General features: G+C 51.8%; 2 protein-coding genes across 3 annotated transcripts; both read left to right on the top strand.

The window, feature by feature from the left end:
* The first annotated feature begins 867 nt into the window (after window positions 1-867).
* On the top strand, window positions 868-2,814 carry PRSS33 (serine protease 33). Its single transcript, XM_016211408.2, has 6 exons — window positions 868-913; window positions 1,293-1,319; window positions 1,455-1,617; window positions 1,802-2,073; window positions 2,284-2,453; window positions 2,656-2,814. Exons 1-6 carry the CDS (start codon window positions 868-870, stop codon window positions 2,812-2,814), a joined length of 837 nt encoding a protein of 278 aa, XP_016066894.1.
* Window positions 2,815-7,868: 5,054 nt separating this feature from the next.
* ELOB (elongin B) lies at window positions 7,869-14,022 on the top strand. 2 transcript variants are annotated; one of them, XM_087815700.1, is made up of 4 exons: window positions 7,869-7,929; window positions 8,043-8,177; window positions 9,462-9,567; window positions 13,848-14,022. In XM_087815700.1, the coding sequence occupies exons 1-4, from the start codon at window positions 7,927-7,929 to the stop codon at window positions 13,958-13,960; spliced, it is 357 nt and encodes a 118-aa protein (XP_087671826.1). In that variant the 5' UTR covers window positions 7,869-7,926; the 3' UTR covers window positions 13,961-14,022. The 2 variants fall into 2 exon arrangements, with proteins under 2 accessions (XP_087671826.1, XP_016066887.1); XM_016211401.2 differs by lacking the exon at window positions 7,869-7,929 and having other exon boundaries at window positions 8,022-8,177.
* The last annotated feature ends 416 nt before the right edge of the window (window positions 14,023-14,438 follow it).

Below are 14,438 nucleotides of genomic sequence, written 5' to 3'. Positions count from 1 at the left end.
ACTGATGCTGAGTGAGGTGACAGGACTGCTAGAGTCACCCAGCTCACAAGGGCCCAGGTATAGAGAGCACTTGGTCAGGCCTGGGGTCTGGGCTCCTTGTGGGGCCGGCCAAGCCGCCAAGCCGGAACTTCACGGAACAATAGTATTCAGGTGCCTTAGCCACCAGCACTGTAAGGAGCCAGGAGCCTGGGGCAGATTTGGAGGAGCCCTGCCAAGGATCCTCTGGAGCTTCCTGGCCTGACCGCAGGCCCCCTCCTCTCCTCCCCCACCTCACTGCCCTTGTTCGGTTGGGCCCAGGCTCCTGCCCCCAGTTTTCAGCACCTGGCCCAAACCAGGCTTCTTTTGAGAATTGCAGGCGTCCCTTTCCTGCCACCTCCAAAGTGCTGCTCAAAGCATCTTTGTTTGAGGCTGGACAGGTGAAGCCGCAGCCCCTCCCTGGTCTCCTTAATCACCCCCTGGCCAGAGCCCCACCCCCTCCTGGCCTTTTAAGCCCCCACATACTCCCCAAGCCCAGTCAGCAGGGAGGGCACCAAGCTGTGAGGGTGAGAGCAGGGTCCAGGGGTTGCCAGGGTGGGTGGGGGCAGCAGTTGGACAATGGAAATAAAAGGTGGGGAAGGGGCTTGCCTGGAGGCCTAGGGTGCCCAAGTCTCAAAGGGCATGGGGGCAGGGGTGGTGCCTGGGGCCTGGAAAGCAGACAGAGCCTGGGCCATGGGGATAAGTCTGGGACCAACTAGGGGCTGAGGGAAGGCAGAAGGGCCTCTAGGAGGCTAGTGCTCTAGGCTAGGACCCTCCCTCTCTCTGCAGGCTCCTACCAGAGTCTAAGCCCTGGGCAGTGCCACCTTTACCCAGCCCAGTCCTAAAGACAGAATGAGGGGGACTTCCTGCCTCCAGGTCCTGTTCCTACTGCTGTTGGGTGAGTGTGGGGCAGGGGCAATGGGTGCTGACCACAGGGACCTTGGCTACCAGATGTCCCATCTCACCCCTCTCTGGCCTGGTTCCCATAGAGCATTCCAGGGCATCCTAATCTTGGCTTCAAGGGTTCAAGCTCTCTTTGTCATTGACCTTGGGCTCTCCAAACCCAGATGTGCTCATCTGTGTAATGGGTATAAAATCCCCACCTCACAGTGCTCTGGGGAGAGTTAAATTGGGTAACCTGCTGGACAAAATCCTGGCACCAGGCTAATGCAACAACTATGTTCCACCCTCCTTCCTAATCTGTAGCCTCCCTTCCCCTCACCCCGTTATCTAACACCAAATCCATAATCCAGTGCCTTCCCTACTTCCTCCTCCAGGAGCTGCTGGGACGCTGGAGTCTGCAGGTTAGGAAGCCTCAGGGGCCCCATACCCACCCCTGAGCCGACCCCTCCCTAACCTTGGCTCTGTGTCTCCCGGCCCCCGCTCCCCACGCCTCCAGTCCTTCGCCCACCCTCGCCGTCCCCCTTGTCCTCTCGCAGTCTGCGGGCAGCCTCGTGCGTCCAGCAGGATCGTAGGGGGCCAGGACGCCCGCGCAGGAGAGTGGCCGTGGCAGGCGAGCATCCAGCACCACGGGGTGCATGTGTGTGGGGGCTCGCTCATCGCCCCCCAGTGGGTGCTGACAGCGGCGCACTGCTTCCAGAGGTCAGGCTGGAGCGAGGGGATAAGGGAATGCGGGGAGAGGGGAGCTTCCCGCAAGGCCCAGGGTAATCGGGGCACCACCTAGCGGAGGCGCGGGACGGTGCCGGCTCCAGGGAGCAGCACGGACTTGGGGCGCTACTGGAGGTGGAGGAGGGGTGCTCTAAATAGCCCCGCTCCTGTCACGCAGGAAGGCGCCACTGTCTGAGTACCGCGTGCGCCTCGGGGCGCTTCATCTGGGTCCTGCCTCGGCCCTTGCAGTCTCGGCACCCGTGCAGAGGATGCTGTTGCCCCCCGACTACTCTGAGGACCGGGCCCGTGGCGACCTGGCACTGCTACAGCTGCGCCGCCCGGTGCCCCTGAGCTCCCGAGTCCAGCCCGTCTGCCTGCCGGAGCCCGGGGCCTGCCCGCCTCCCGGTACACTGTGCTGGGTCACTGGCTGGGGCAGCCTCTTCCCAGGAGGTGAGGCAGAGGGCGGGCACTGGGGGAACCCTCCCTCTAACCGGGAATCCCACCCACCACTGCTTCAATCTGGGACCCAGTGCAACCTCCAGGCACCCCAAACTCCTCCCAGTCCTGGCAAGTTAGATTCCCAGGTGAGGCTTCTCCCACCCACCCTCCTACTGCCACGCCCTCTCTCATCTCTCATAAGTCCCCCTTCTTCCCTCCCAGTGCCACTCCCAGAGTGGCGACCTCTTCAAGGAGTAAGAGTGCCATTGTTGGATGCGCACACTTGCGACCACCTCTACCACATAGGCACCAACGTGCCCCATGCTGAGCACATAGTGTTACCAGGGAACCTATGCGCTGGCTACACCCAGGGCCACAAGGATGCCTGCCAGGTGCGTGAAGCTGCCTTGAACCTCTGGAGTCCATGCTCCTGTGCCCAGTACCCTACCTCCCTTGAACCCAGGACCAAGGAGGTGCTACCTCCAGGCTCAGTGTCCTGACTCCCAACCCAGATGCACCACCTGGGGGATGAACCTTAGGACTGCCATCATAGTCTTCAGAGGGCTGGGACCAAAGTTTGCCTTTCTCCTACAGGGTGATTCTGGGGGACCCCTGACCTGCTTGAAGTCTGGGCGCTGGGTCCTGGTGGGCGTCGTGAGCTGGGGCAAGGGCTGTGCCCTGCCCTACCGTCCAGGTGTCTATACCAATGTAGCCATTTATAGCCGCTGGATTCAGGCTTGCCTCAACCACTGATGTGGTGACACTGACCTCGAGTCAGATGCTGGAGTTCCTCAGCTTCTTGGTCCCTCTAGGGACCTGCACATCCCCCAACCCCACCACTTCTGACTTGAGGCTCAGAGGCCTGATAAAACTAAGAAGCCATCCGTCCTTCCATCTCCCCATCCCCTACCTTCCTTGGGGCTCACCAAACCTGAGCTGCCAGCCCTGCTCCAGGAGCCTCCCATGTGTGGGGGTCTCACACTCCTACCTTCAACTTCCTGCTCATTTACCCTCTGCAGCTCCAGCCATGGGTGGGCCTGGGCTCCCAGAGATGGGTAAGTGACATTCTGGTTTGGCCTGTGTGCCCCTCTTTTTCTGGAGGAAGTCAGGGAGATTTGAAGTACAGAGGGATTCAGCACCAAAGAGATGGTTTTCCATTGCTAGCTTTGAAGATGGTGGTGGTGGGTCACATGGCAAGGAACTCCAAGCAGCCTCCAGGAGCTGAGGGCAGCCTTGGCTGACAGCCTTCAGGCAAAGGGAAACTGAGCATGGAGGCAAATTCTTCCCCCAGCCTCCAATGAGAGCCCACCAGGCCAAGCCCTTGATTTTGACCTGGTGAGACCCTACCCAGAGAACCCAGCTGAGCCAAACCAGACTTCTGGCCCACAGAGCTGTGATTTAATAAATTTGTGTTGTTTAAAGCCACTATGTTTGTAGTCATTGGTTACACAATAGGAAATGAACCTAGATTTTGCCCCACCGCAATGAAGGTGCCTTGAGCAGGGTAGGCCTCCACCAGGCTCAGGAGTCCGGGCCTGGAATCATGCCCTCTGCCCAAAAGAGGTTAGGAGCACCCAGGCCAGCCTGGCTGGAGTTTCTGCTGTTGTTGTTTCTGTCATTAACCCATCCATGCCCTGGGGGAGCCTGGGGCTGGGTCCTAGCATTGGCCAGAACCTCCATGCCCAGGACCTCCAACCTCTGTATTTGGAAACTGGCTTAGACCCTTTACAGCTCTCTGCCCACCTTCCTGTGTCTGAGACCTGCCATCTCCTCATTCCCAGGCCAAGGATCACCCATTCCTGTAGATAGAGCTAAGTTTCCAAAGCTGCAGGAAGAGTAAGAAACTTAACAAAACCTGGGAAATCCAAAGCAGCATCTTTGGAGTTGACAGCAGCAGTGGGTAAAGAGGGATCGGGAAGGCCATCATCAGAGATACAGCCAGTGGGGCAGGCCCAAGTGCAGCTGCCCCCACAGAGGCCTAAGCCTGTCTCCCTCCCTTTTCTCCCAGGGGAGAAAATAGCTGCACCAGGTGGTCACTGCTGGGTTGCTGTAGGCCAGGCCAGGCAGTGTGCGTCTATGGACTGGAGCAGCAGGGAATTCCAGGCTGCTCTTTCCCCCAGGCTGAGGGCCATCCATCTGGTGTAGAGCTTGGCTGTTCCTGGGGTGTCATCAGGGACCAGGGTGCCCAGACAGGGTATGGCTATAACAGACCAGCCTGCAAAAGGCTGTGGGCATATCTGTGGTAGGACCCAGAGGGCCCCTGTTGGGTGACCCTGGCCATTCTCCCATTTCTTTCTCAGTCTGAGGCCAGCCAAGGGATGCCTCCCAAAGCACTGAGATGAGAACAAGCCAGGGGCTGGAGCCAAGGTTCCTCAGCCTTAGACTGTGATTTGAGTAATTCAGAGTCGTGTTTCTGAAGCACCACCTGGGGGGGGGGGGGGGTCAGTGAATGAGAAGAAATAAGCTACTCCTGGTCAGGCTCTTAGACACTGTGCAGAGGGCTTTACTGGACCATATCAATGGGTTTTTCACCTGAGGCTCTATGAGGTAGGTTTGTTTTCCCATGTCAGGTGAGAAAACTGAGGGCCAAAGTCATGTAACTGGTAGATAAGAGACTGGGATTTGATGGTCTGATTCCAGAGGGAACTAGGACTGGTAGAGGGTAGATTACCCCCTTTGTTGTCTCTACTTCCACCCTAATAATGTGGCCTCCCAGACCCATTCCTCTTGGCTGGTTCCTGGTGTGGCATCCTGCCCCTGGCTTCACCAGACTGCCTGACCTGCCAGGTGAAGACTGTGCCACCTGGGATGGAAAGGGTGATCCTGGTAACTTCCAAGGACAGGGGATGCTATGCTCCTGTCCAAGGCAGGCATTTCCTAGTTGCCCACCTACTCCCATCTGTGGTGCTGCAATCGGATGGCCTTGTTTCTCCCAAGAATACTGATTCAACCTCATTTCCCCATCCGTAACCTAAACTGGTAACACCTACCTTATCGAGGATGCTGGAAGAGTCAAGTTGACAGCTACGGCAATCACGATTCCGCCCACTGAGAATGTATGCTGTACCAGGCATGGATGGGCTCTCATAAGTGTTTTCACATCCCATGTAAAAAGCGGAAAACAGGCCTTGAGAGGTTAAGTGATATGCCCTAAGGCGCACAGCAGGGAAGAGGTGGAGCCAGAATTGAACATGGAAAACTGACTCAAATTCCACACTGAGTTATATCACTTCCCTCATGGAGATTAGTTAGTTGTAAAACACTACAAATGAGAGGCACATTACTAGTGGTCATTTATAATTATTGTTTATTAATCAATGTCAAAAAAATAGGAAAAGGCCCATCAAGGCCAAGCCCCTACAGGTTTACTTTGGAGGATACCTGTCGTGAATGTTGGGTGGTTGAGGCAAGGGGGCAGAAAGGGCCCAGGCCTTTCTGGGCAGAGAAGCAAGAGCAGCTGACCAGCCAGCTCACCTGCCATCTTGAGATTCCCATTCTGTCGTGGCCTCTAGGTGGAAGTACATACATACACCCAGAAAGATCATAGAGCACAGGGGTTTGAGGGGTGGTCAGCTCCTGCTATCCCCTCAAACCACGCCCCCACCCCATTACCACTGTGTAGGAAATATCATTGCACTGAATGATAGGATGTCTGCATTCACCTCCTGCAACCAGCCCAAGCGGACAGAGACACCTCTCTGAAGGGAAGAACTCACCTCTCCCAGGAAGGGGTCACCTGATACAGCTTTAATCAGACACCTGTCATTACCCAAACCCTGGCATTATGCTCTTTGTGCATTAATTCATTAATACTCCCAAATGTCTTAAGGGGCCCAATTGTGTATTCTCTCTTCATGAATGGAAAAACAGGTGGAGGTTCAGTGCCTTGCCCAAGATCACAGTTAAATAACCTGGGGTTTCAACCAGTTGGTCTGCTGGAGGGTGGGTGGGGACAGGCATGATCCTCAGGGGGATGGGGTGGGGGCTAAGATGGCTGCCCCAACCCCCAGGGTAACTCCTGATGAACATCAGCTGGGGCACCAGCTGGGCCAACCCCAAGTCAGTTGTCTACAGGATGGTCTGCAACAAGTACAACTTCAGAAAGATGTACTCAGGCTGCAGCTGGGCCTGAACATCACAGGTGGAGAAGAGCACCACCCCCCCAACCCCTGGACTGTCTTTATCTGCCTCATTCTGGGAAGTCTACTGGCTGCCTCTGAGAACCTCCTTGGCCCTCACCATTCACACCCCACTTCCCCTTTCCCCTCCATCCTCAGCAACACAGGAACTAAAGCCTCCAACTCTCTGTAAACAAAGATGGTGATATTAAGAAGGAATCTTTCAGGGTGGCCAAGGACTCGCCCCACCAGTTATGTGTCCACCACCTCCTGAGTCAGGGGATGAAGCCCAGGTGGATTTCAGCCTGGGGATGGTGTGCTAACAGGAGCGACTGCTGCCTTGAGGCCCAAGGAGGGAGGACTCACAGGAGAAGGGACTTCAGAGGGTTCCTGAGGAGCAAGCGGGTAGAAGAAATAACTACAGTTAAGTGTTCAGGAAATGTCTATTTAGCACTAACTCTTGGAGAGGCTCTACGAAATTGTAAAAGGGTCAGTTTCCTATCTTGAAGTGAAGGAAAGGACCTTGGTGAGCGAGGTTAGCTGCCTAAAGCTGCACAGTCAGCGTTGGAACAAGGACTTGAATACCAGCTGGTTTGAGCCCAGAGCCTGTGCGGCGAGCACCAGATTGATTCAGGGCCAAGGTAGCAGCATTCTGCCCACTCTCAAGAATTCTCAAATTGCAGCCCCAATAACTGCAGGGCCATCCACTGGCTCCTCTCTCTGGGTGCCACGGCATACAGTCTGATACACGCCAGCAATGACCCAGCTGGGCTCCTCCTCTCCTGGGGAGTGGTTAAGTAAAAGAAAATCCCCTATGCCTCGCTCTAGCATGATTGCAATTGGGGGTGACACAGGACAGTGTCCAACACTGAAGGGCTGAGCTGTCATCGGTAAGGATGCTCCCGTAGAAAGGCAGCTAGCCAGGGAAATAAGCCTGGAGCCCAAGTGCCTAAGGCCCCTGGGGCCAAGGAGTTCCCCTTTGCTCCTCCTAGGCAGCCGAGCACTAACTTCCACTAGGCCTGCTGCTTCTCCCCAGTTAGTTCACCTGGCCCATCCCCTAACACCAACAGCAGCTTCCTGGGGCCTTACAGGCCATAAAGCCTCTCCGAACTAGAGGAAAGACTGGCACCCAAGGCTGGGGTGGGGGAAATGGTGGCAGTCCTCTACGGTGGCTGGAGGTCCAGAATTTAAAACCTCTTCAAAATGGCCGCCAGAGACCTGGAATCATGAGTCAGACCCTCCAGTACGGCAGCTCAGGTCTCACTGAGATGCGAATGTCCTGCCTCCCTGATGGCCAAGAAGCATATCATTCATTCACTCTCCCTGGATGTGGGAGTAACCTACGCTCACGAAGCGAGCCCCCCATATTAACAAAAGAATGCTGGGCCTGTGCCCAGGGCTCCCCCTAACTGATCGAGAAAGGGACCTAGTCTTCTCCACTCCCAAGATGGCGCCACCTCCTCCTCCCCCTCCTCCCACGTCCCTCCCGCGTTCCATCCCCGCCCGGCTCCCACCACCTCTGCCACCCGGCCAACCGACAAAGCCCCGCGCCACGGCGCCAAGATGGCGGCCGGCCATACGGCTGGAACGACCCGCTTTGTGATCACTTAAAATGGCGGCCGAGGGGCGGGTCTTCGGGGGCGGGGCCTCCGGGCGCGGGGGACGCTGGGGGCCAGCGCGCCGGCCGCCGGGAACGGGGCGGAGCGCGGCCGCGCCGGCGCGTCGAGTGGGAGAGGCAGCTGCTGCGATGGTGAGCGGGTGTTGGGGGAGGGGCGCTGGGCCGGGGCTGGGGGCGGCGGGGGCAGCGGACCTCGCGGGGGGGGGGGCCCGGGTTCCGCGTTTATGCCGGTCCGCTGTCCCCAGGACGTGTTTCTTATGATCCGGCGCCACAAAACTACCATCTTCACGGACGCCAAGGAGTCGAGCACCGTGTACGAGCTGAAGCGCATCGTCGAGGGCATCCTCAAGCGGCCGCCGGACGAGCAGAGGCTGTACAAGGTGCGGCCCCGCTGGTTCCGGGTGGGCGGGGGCCTGGCGAGGGCTGGGGCCAGGGGCGCACTCTGCCGGGAACCGCCGCCCCGAGCCTGGCCGTAGGCGCACGGCGGCAGCGTCGTTGAGGTAAACAGTAGTGGGCGCCGCAGTCTGAACCTCCCCCGCGTAGGGCCGTTGTTCGAACTCGGGGAGATGAAGCACCGATAGCGAGCGCTCGCCCCACGGGAGGTCTCGATTAAGGATGGCATTGGGGTCGCTCGCCAGGCCCTGTGCTCAGCGCCTAGGGCCAACTTCGCATCTGATCCCTACAACGGTACCACCCGCAACGTGCGGGCTCTTGGCATCCCTGCTCTGTTGTTAAGGAAACTTGAGGCTCGACGAGGTGGCCACTTAACAGCCCAAGGTCATTGGCAGGGCCAGGATTTGATTCCAGATACCCTTAATCCTCTGCAGGCCCATCAAGAATCACACTGCCCCCCCCAGACACTCCTTAATACTAAGAAATGAAGAGTGTCTGGATGGATGAGTCAGGTCCCACCAGGTCTTCACACAACTGTTTATTACACCCCAACCTTGCTTATACTCTAAAAGCCCCATCCCCACCCCTTCTCTCTTACAACCAACTGGAGTTATTTAGCAAGGATGGCTTGTGGTTTGGGTTTTTCGTTGAACCTGGTGTGTCAGCCCCAGATTCAAGTCTTTGGTAGCATGAGATCCCTCACCTAAGTGTGCTGATCTCATATTGGCTGGAAATGGCTGGGAAACTGTCCTTTCCCTCCAGGCTGAACTTCCACTCCCTTGGCCTTTAAATTTAAAGACTTTTTCTCCCTGATACCTACTGGGGCTTCCCTAATATTACCCTTCCTGCCATCTGTGATAGTTCCACGTTGTAACCCTTCACTCATTGAAACCTGGCTGCCCTCAGTTGGGAATTCCAGTAATTCCCATTTTATAGATAAAGAAATTTCACATCAAAAGGATTACTTTGTCCAGAGTGGCAGAGCTGGGATTCAAACCATGTCTGCATATGACCAGATTGAGTAACTGGCTCCTGGAATTAGATTCACCTGGAGTTTGGGAAAACATTCCAGAGCCCTACTTTGGGAGGTTCCGATTTGGAAAGTCTTTAGTGTAGCCCTGGAAAGTATTTGATAAACTCTGGGGTGGTCCTGGGCCCTATTTGGGGCTGTCTACCCTTTTTGATGCCCACTGTAGTTGCTGACCAGAGAAGTCTTTGGGACTTGACCCGCCTGGGGCCTTTCCTGAAACCCTGCCTGCTTCTCTCCTCAGGATGACCAACTTCTGGATGACGGCAAGACACTGGGCGAGTGTGGCTTCACCAGTCAGACAGCTCGGCCACAGGCTCCAGCCACTGTGGGGCTGGCCTTCCGGGCAGGTGAGCGGAGCAGCCCAGCCAGGCAGGGTGAATAGCCAAAGTTAAGGGGTCGTCAGGAAGCTTGCAATTCTTCCAGGACAGTGTCTTCCCAGTCGACAAACATCAGGCAATATCCCCTTGACTGTGTTTGTTTCCCCACACACAAAAAAGAGAAACAAACAAGATGCTTATAGAAATTGAAGCCTATTTCATGAAATATTCAAATATTCCTATTCATGATACCAGTTTACGTTTACAGAGGACTTTTTTACCCTTTTTTATTCCCATCCGCCTTCCCCCCCACCCCTTTGGCAACCATCAGCTTGTTCTCTGTATCTATGGGTCTGTTTTGTTTCTTTATTCGTTTTGGTTTTTTAGATTCCATATATGAGTGAAATTATAGGTATTTGTAATACTCTCTGAGTCCATTCATGTTGTTGCAAGTGGTAATATTTCATTCTTCTTTAATGCTGAATAATAATGCCATTTTGTATGTATATGTATATACATACATGCACACACACCCTGTCATTTTTATCCATTCATCTACTGATGGACATGGAGGTTACTTCCATATCTTGGCTGTTACTACTAATGCTGCAGTAAACATAGGGATGCATATATCTTTTCAATTTAGTGTTTTTGTTTTCTTTGGATAAATACCCAGAAGTAGAATTGCTGGATCATATGCTAGTCTGTTTTTAATTTTTTGTGGAATCTGCATATTGTTTTCCGTAGTAGCTGTACTAGTTTACAGTCCCACCAACAATGTATGAGGGTTCCCTATTCTTCACTTACCAGCACTTGTTGATTTGTTGATGATAGCCATTCTGACAGGCAAGAGGTGGTATCTTGTGGTTTTAATTTGCATGATTAGTGATGTTAAGCATTTTTTCATGTTTGTTGGCTATCTATATGTCCTCTTGGGAGAAATGCCTATTCAGGTCTTCTGACCATTTTATTTCATTGGATTGTGGGGGGTTTTTGGTATTAAATTGTATGAGTTCCTTATATATTTTGGGTAATTGCTTATTGGTTGTATCATTGGCAGACATCTCTCATTCAGTAGGTTGTCTTTTCATTTTGATCGAATGAAAATGATCAAAACCTTTTTGCTGTTCAAAGCCTTTTTATTATGTGATGTAGTTCTATTTGTTAATTTTTTATTTTGTTTCCCTAGATATGGGAGACAGATCTAGAAAGATATTGCTAACAGCGATTTCAAAAAGTTTCCTGCCTATGTTTTCTACTAGAAGTTTTATGGTTTCAGGTCTTACATTTAAGTCTTTAATCCATTTTGAGCTTATTTTTGTGTACAGTGTAAGAAAGTGTACATCACCTCAGGAAAAAAATTCATTTTTTTAATGTATCTGTCCAGTTTTCCCAGTACCACTTAGTGAAAGACTGTCTTTACCCCATTGTATATCCTTGCCTCCCTTGTTATGGATTTATTTCTGGGCTCTCCATTTTATTCCATTGGTCTATGTGTCTGTTTTGATTATTGTAGCTTTGTAATAATAGTTTGATATCAGGGAGTATGGTACCTCCCACTTTTAAGATTTCTTTTGCTATTCAGGGTCTTTTGTGGTTCCATATAAATTTGAGAATTCAGAGAAGAATGCCGTTGGTATTTTAATAGGGATTTCACTGAATCTACATATTGCTTTAGGTAGTAAGGACATTTAACAATATTTATCCTTCTAATCCATGAGCAAGGTGTATCATACCTTCCATTTATTTGTATCTTTAGAGTACAGGTCTTTCACCTCTTGGTATATTTCAGGTTTTGGGGTTTTTTTTTTAATGTTTTTATTGATTTCAGAGAGGATAGGAGAGGGAGAGAAAGAAACATTAGTGATGAGAATCATTGATTGGCTGCCTCCTGCACGCCCCCTACTGGGGATCGAGCTGCAACCCATGCATGTGCTGACTGGGAATCAGACTGTCACCTCCTGGTTCTTGGGTCCACACTCAACTACTGAGCCATGCCGGCTGTGCAGGTATTTTGTTTTTGATGTAATTGTAAATAGGATTGTTCTCTTTCTTGCCTTTTTTTTGGTTGTTACTCTTCACCCAAGGATATTTTTTCCATTGACTTTGGAGGGGAGGGCAAGAAACATCAATTGGTTGCCTCCTGCATGTGCCCCCAACTGGGGTCAGGGATCGAACCTGCAACCCAGGTACATGCCCTTTATTGTGAATTGAACCCATGACCCTTTGGTTTGTGCGCTGACACTAACCACTGAGCATACTGGCCAGGGTGAGGATTTTCTTAATTTCTCCTGATCGTTATTGGTATATAGAAATGTAACAGCCCGGCTGGGCGTGGCTCAGTGGTTGAGCGTCAACCTAGGATCCAGGCGATCGGGGTTCGATTGCCGGTCAGGGCACATGCCCGGGTTGTGGGCTGCAGCCGATCAATGACTTATCGTTGATGTTTCCATCTCTCTCTCTCTCCCCTCCTCTCTCTGAAATCAATAAAGATTAAAAAAAAAAAAAAAAAAGGACCACATTTCTGTATATTGATTTTGTATCCTGCAAAACTTCACTGAATTAATTTATTAGTTCTACTATTTGTGTGTGTGAAGTCTTTAGGGTTTTCTGCACAGTATCGTGTCATCTGCAAATATTGAGTATTTTACTTCCTCTCTGGTTTTGATGCCTTTTCTTTTTCTTGTCATTGCTGTGACAAGGACTTCCAGTACTATGTTGAATATAAGTGGTGATAGTAAGCATCGTCTTGTTCTGATCTTTAGCTTGTTAGCCTTAAAAAGGGCCTTTGAAAATGAAAGGTAACGAGCATTTATTTGAGATTCAAAAAAAAGGATACCTACTTGGGAAACACTGATTCATGCAGAAGCAAAAATTGATTAGGAGATAAAGGCAGTAGGTATTTATGAGAAAGGGAAACAATTACATCAGTGGAAGGAAGTTATTTCTATTGGTGCAAATAACATGGCAATGTTAATTCTAAAGAATGTTTTAAATTTTTAGTCCAATAGCCTTCAGTTATATTTCCAAACAGTTCTTTAGAGCACAATGTTGATTTGGGTCCACCCCAAAGGTTATTTTGCCTTAACATTCCAAAGATTTGAGGCATAAGACGTGCAAGGCAGTTCCTCAGGTGTGACAGCTCTGGCTCTATCTTACAGTGGCTCCATCTTACAGTGGCTCCATTTATTTTAATTTTTGACAGGCTTTCACCACTGAGTATATTGCCTGTGGGTTTGTCATATGTAGCCTGATTACGTTGAGATACGTTCATTCTATAGTCACTTTTTGTCATAAAAGGGTGTTCAATTTGTCATGCTTTTTCTGCACCCATTGAGGTGATCATATGGTTTTTATTTTGTTAATATGATGTATCACATTTATTTAGGGGTGTTGAACCATCCTTGCATCCCTGAGGTGAATCCCTCTTGGTCATGGTGTATAATTTTTAATGTACTATTGAATCTGTTTTGCTAATTTTTTTTTTTTTAATATCTCTCTATTGATTTCACAGAGAGGAATGGAGAGGGGGAGAGAGAGATAGAAACATCAATGATGAGTGAGTCATTGATTGAACCCGCAACCTGGGCACGTGCCCTGACCGGGAATCGAACCCGGATCGCCTGGATCCTAGGTCGACGCTCAACCGCTGAGCCACACCCGGCCGGGCTGTTTTGCTAATATTTTGAGAATTTTTACATTTATGTTCCAGTGGGCAGAGCAGCTGGTAAAAAAAAAAAAAAAAAGAGGGCCATTTCAGCTAGTTAAGTGCTCCCAAGGCAACGCACAGGGCATTGGGATGCGGAGTGTTTGCTTATATGGAGTGGTTGGGGAATGCCTCTGAGGTGATGTTTGAGTTAAACCCTAAATGTCACTGAATGGCAGACTTAGGGCCAGCAAGTACAAAGGCCCTGAGGCAGAAAGAGCTTGATACTGGAACACGGAGCACACAGGACAGTGATTGGACAGACATGCCAAAAACTTGGTATTTTATCCGGAGTATGTTAGAAACTGTTGGAAGATTTCAAGCTGGAATGGTAGAGTCTGATTTGATTTTTAAAATCACTTCTTGGTAGAGAGGGGTAGTGAAGGGAACAAGATGGGTGCAGAGGGTAAGGGAAAGGGCCCCAGGATGGCTTGACTTAGGGAAGGGAGCAGGGTCAATTAGCCCTGTAGAGGTGGGAGACATTCCAGTAGGGCCACTGAATCCAGGCAGTTGGATGTCGGGAGGTCAGAAACTCAACATTTGCTTGGAGGTCGCCAGAAGCTAGAGGTGGCCATCCTCTCCAGCTCTCTATTCTCCTCTCCAGATGATGCATTTGAGGCCCTGCGCATCGAGCCCTTCTCCAGCCCGCCAGAGCTGCCTGACGTGATGAAGCCGCAGGACTCAGGAAGCAGTGCCAACGAACAAGCCGTTCAGTGAGAGGGCCTGGGGCCCGCTCCCCCCATGCCCCATTCCCCCCCAATAAAAGAGATTTGGGTGTCTGCCTGGTTGCTGCCTCTTTATACGCACCCTCTCCTGACTCCAGGCATCACGGGTGAGGCTTATTCCCTACAAGATGGCTCCTCGGCCTCTCCTCTTGCTTGCCTGGTTGGCCTGCTGGACCACAGGCTCTCTGGGCCCAACAATCCACCCCAGCCACCCCTCAAAGGCCATGGAGAAAGAACTGGGAGGAACCCAGAGCCCCAGGCTAGTTTTTAAGCCTGCTCCTATCTAGGGACAAAAAGGTTTGAGGCTTTGTTCATTCAGTTGTAGTCCACCCCTCATCCCAGGCAGCTGCCTCTGGTCCTGCTCAGAGGCCAGAAGAAAAAGTATAAGCTAGAATCAGTGTGGCTTCAGAGCAGGTTCTACGTGGGACCCACAGTTCCTGGGCTGTAGTCAATAGAAGGGGCAGCTTTTC

This window comes from Miniopterus natalensis, chromosome 3 (assembly GCF_054644295.1).
Source record: "Miniopterus natalensis isolate mMinNat1 chromosome 3, mMinNat1.hap1, whole genome shotgun sequence".
Taxonomy (NCBI): domain Eukaryota; kingdom Metazoa; phylum Chordata; class Mammalia; order Chiroptera; family Miniopteridae; genus Miniopterus; species Miniopterus natalensis.
This window is presented reverse-complemented; position numbering and strand designations above follow the sequence as displayed.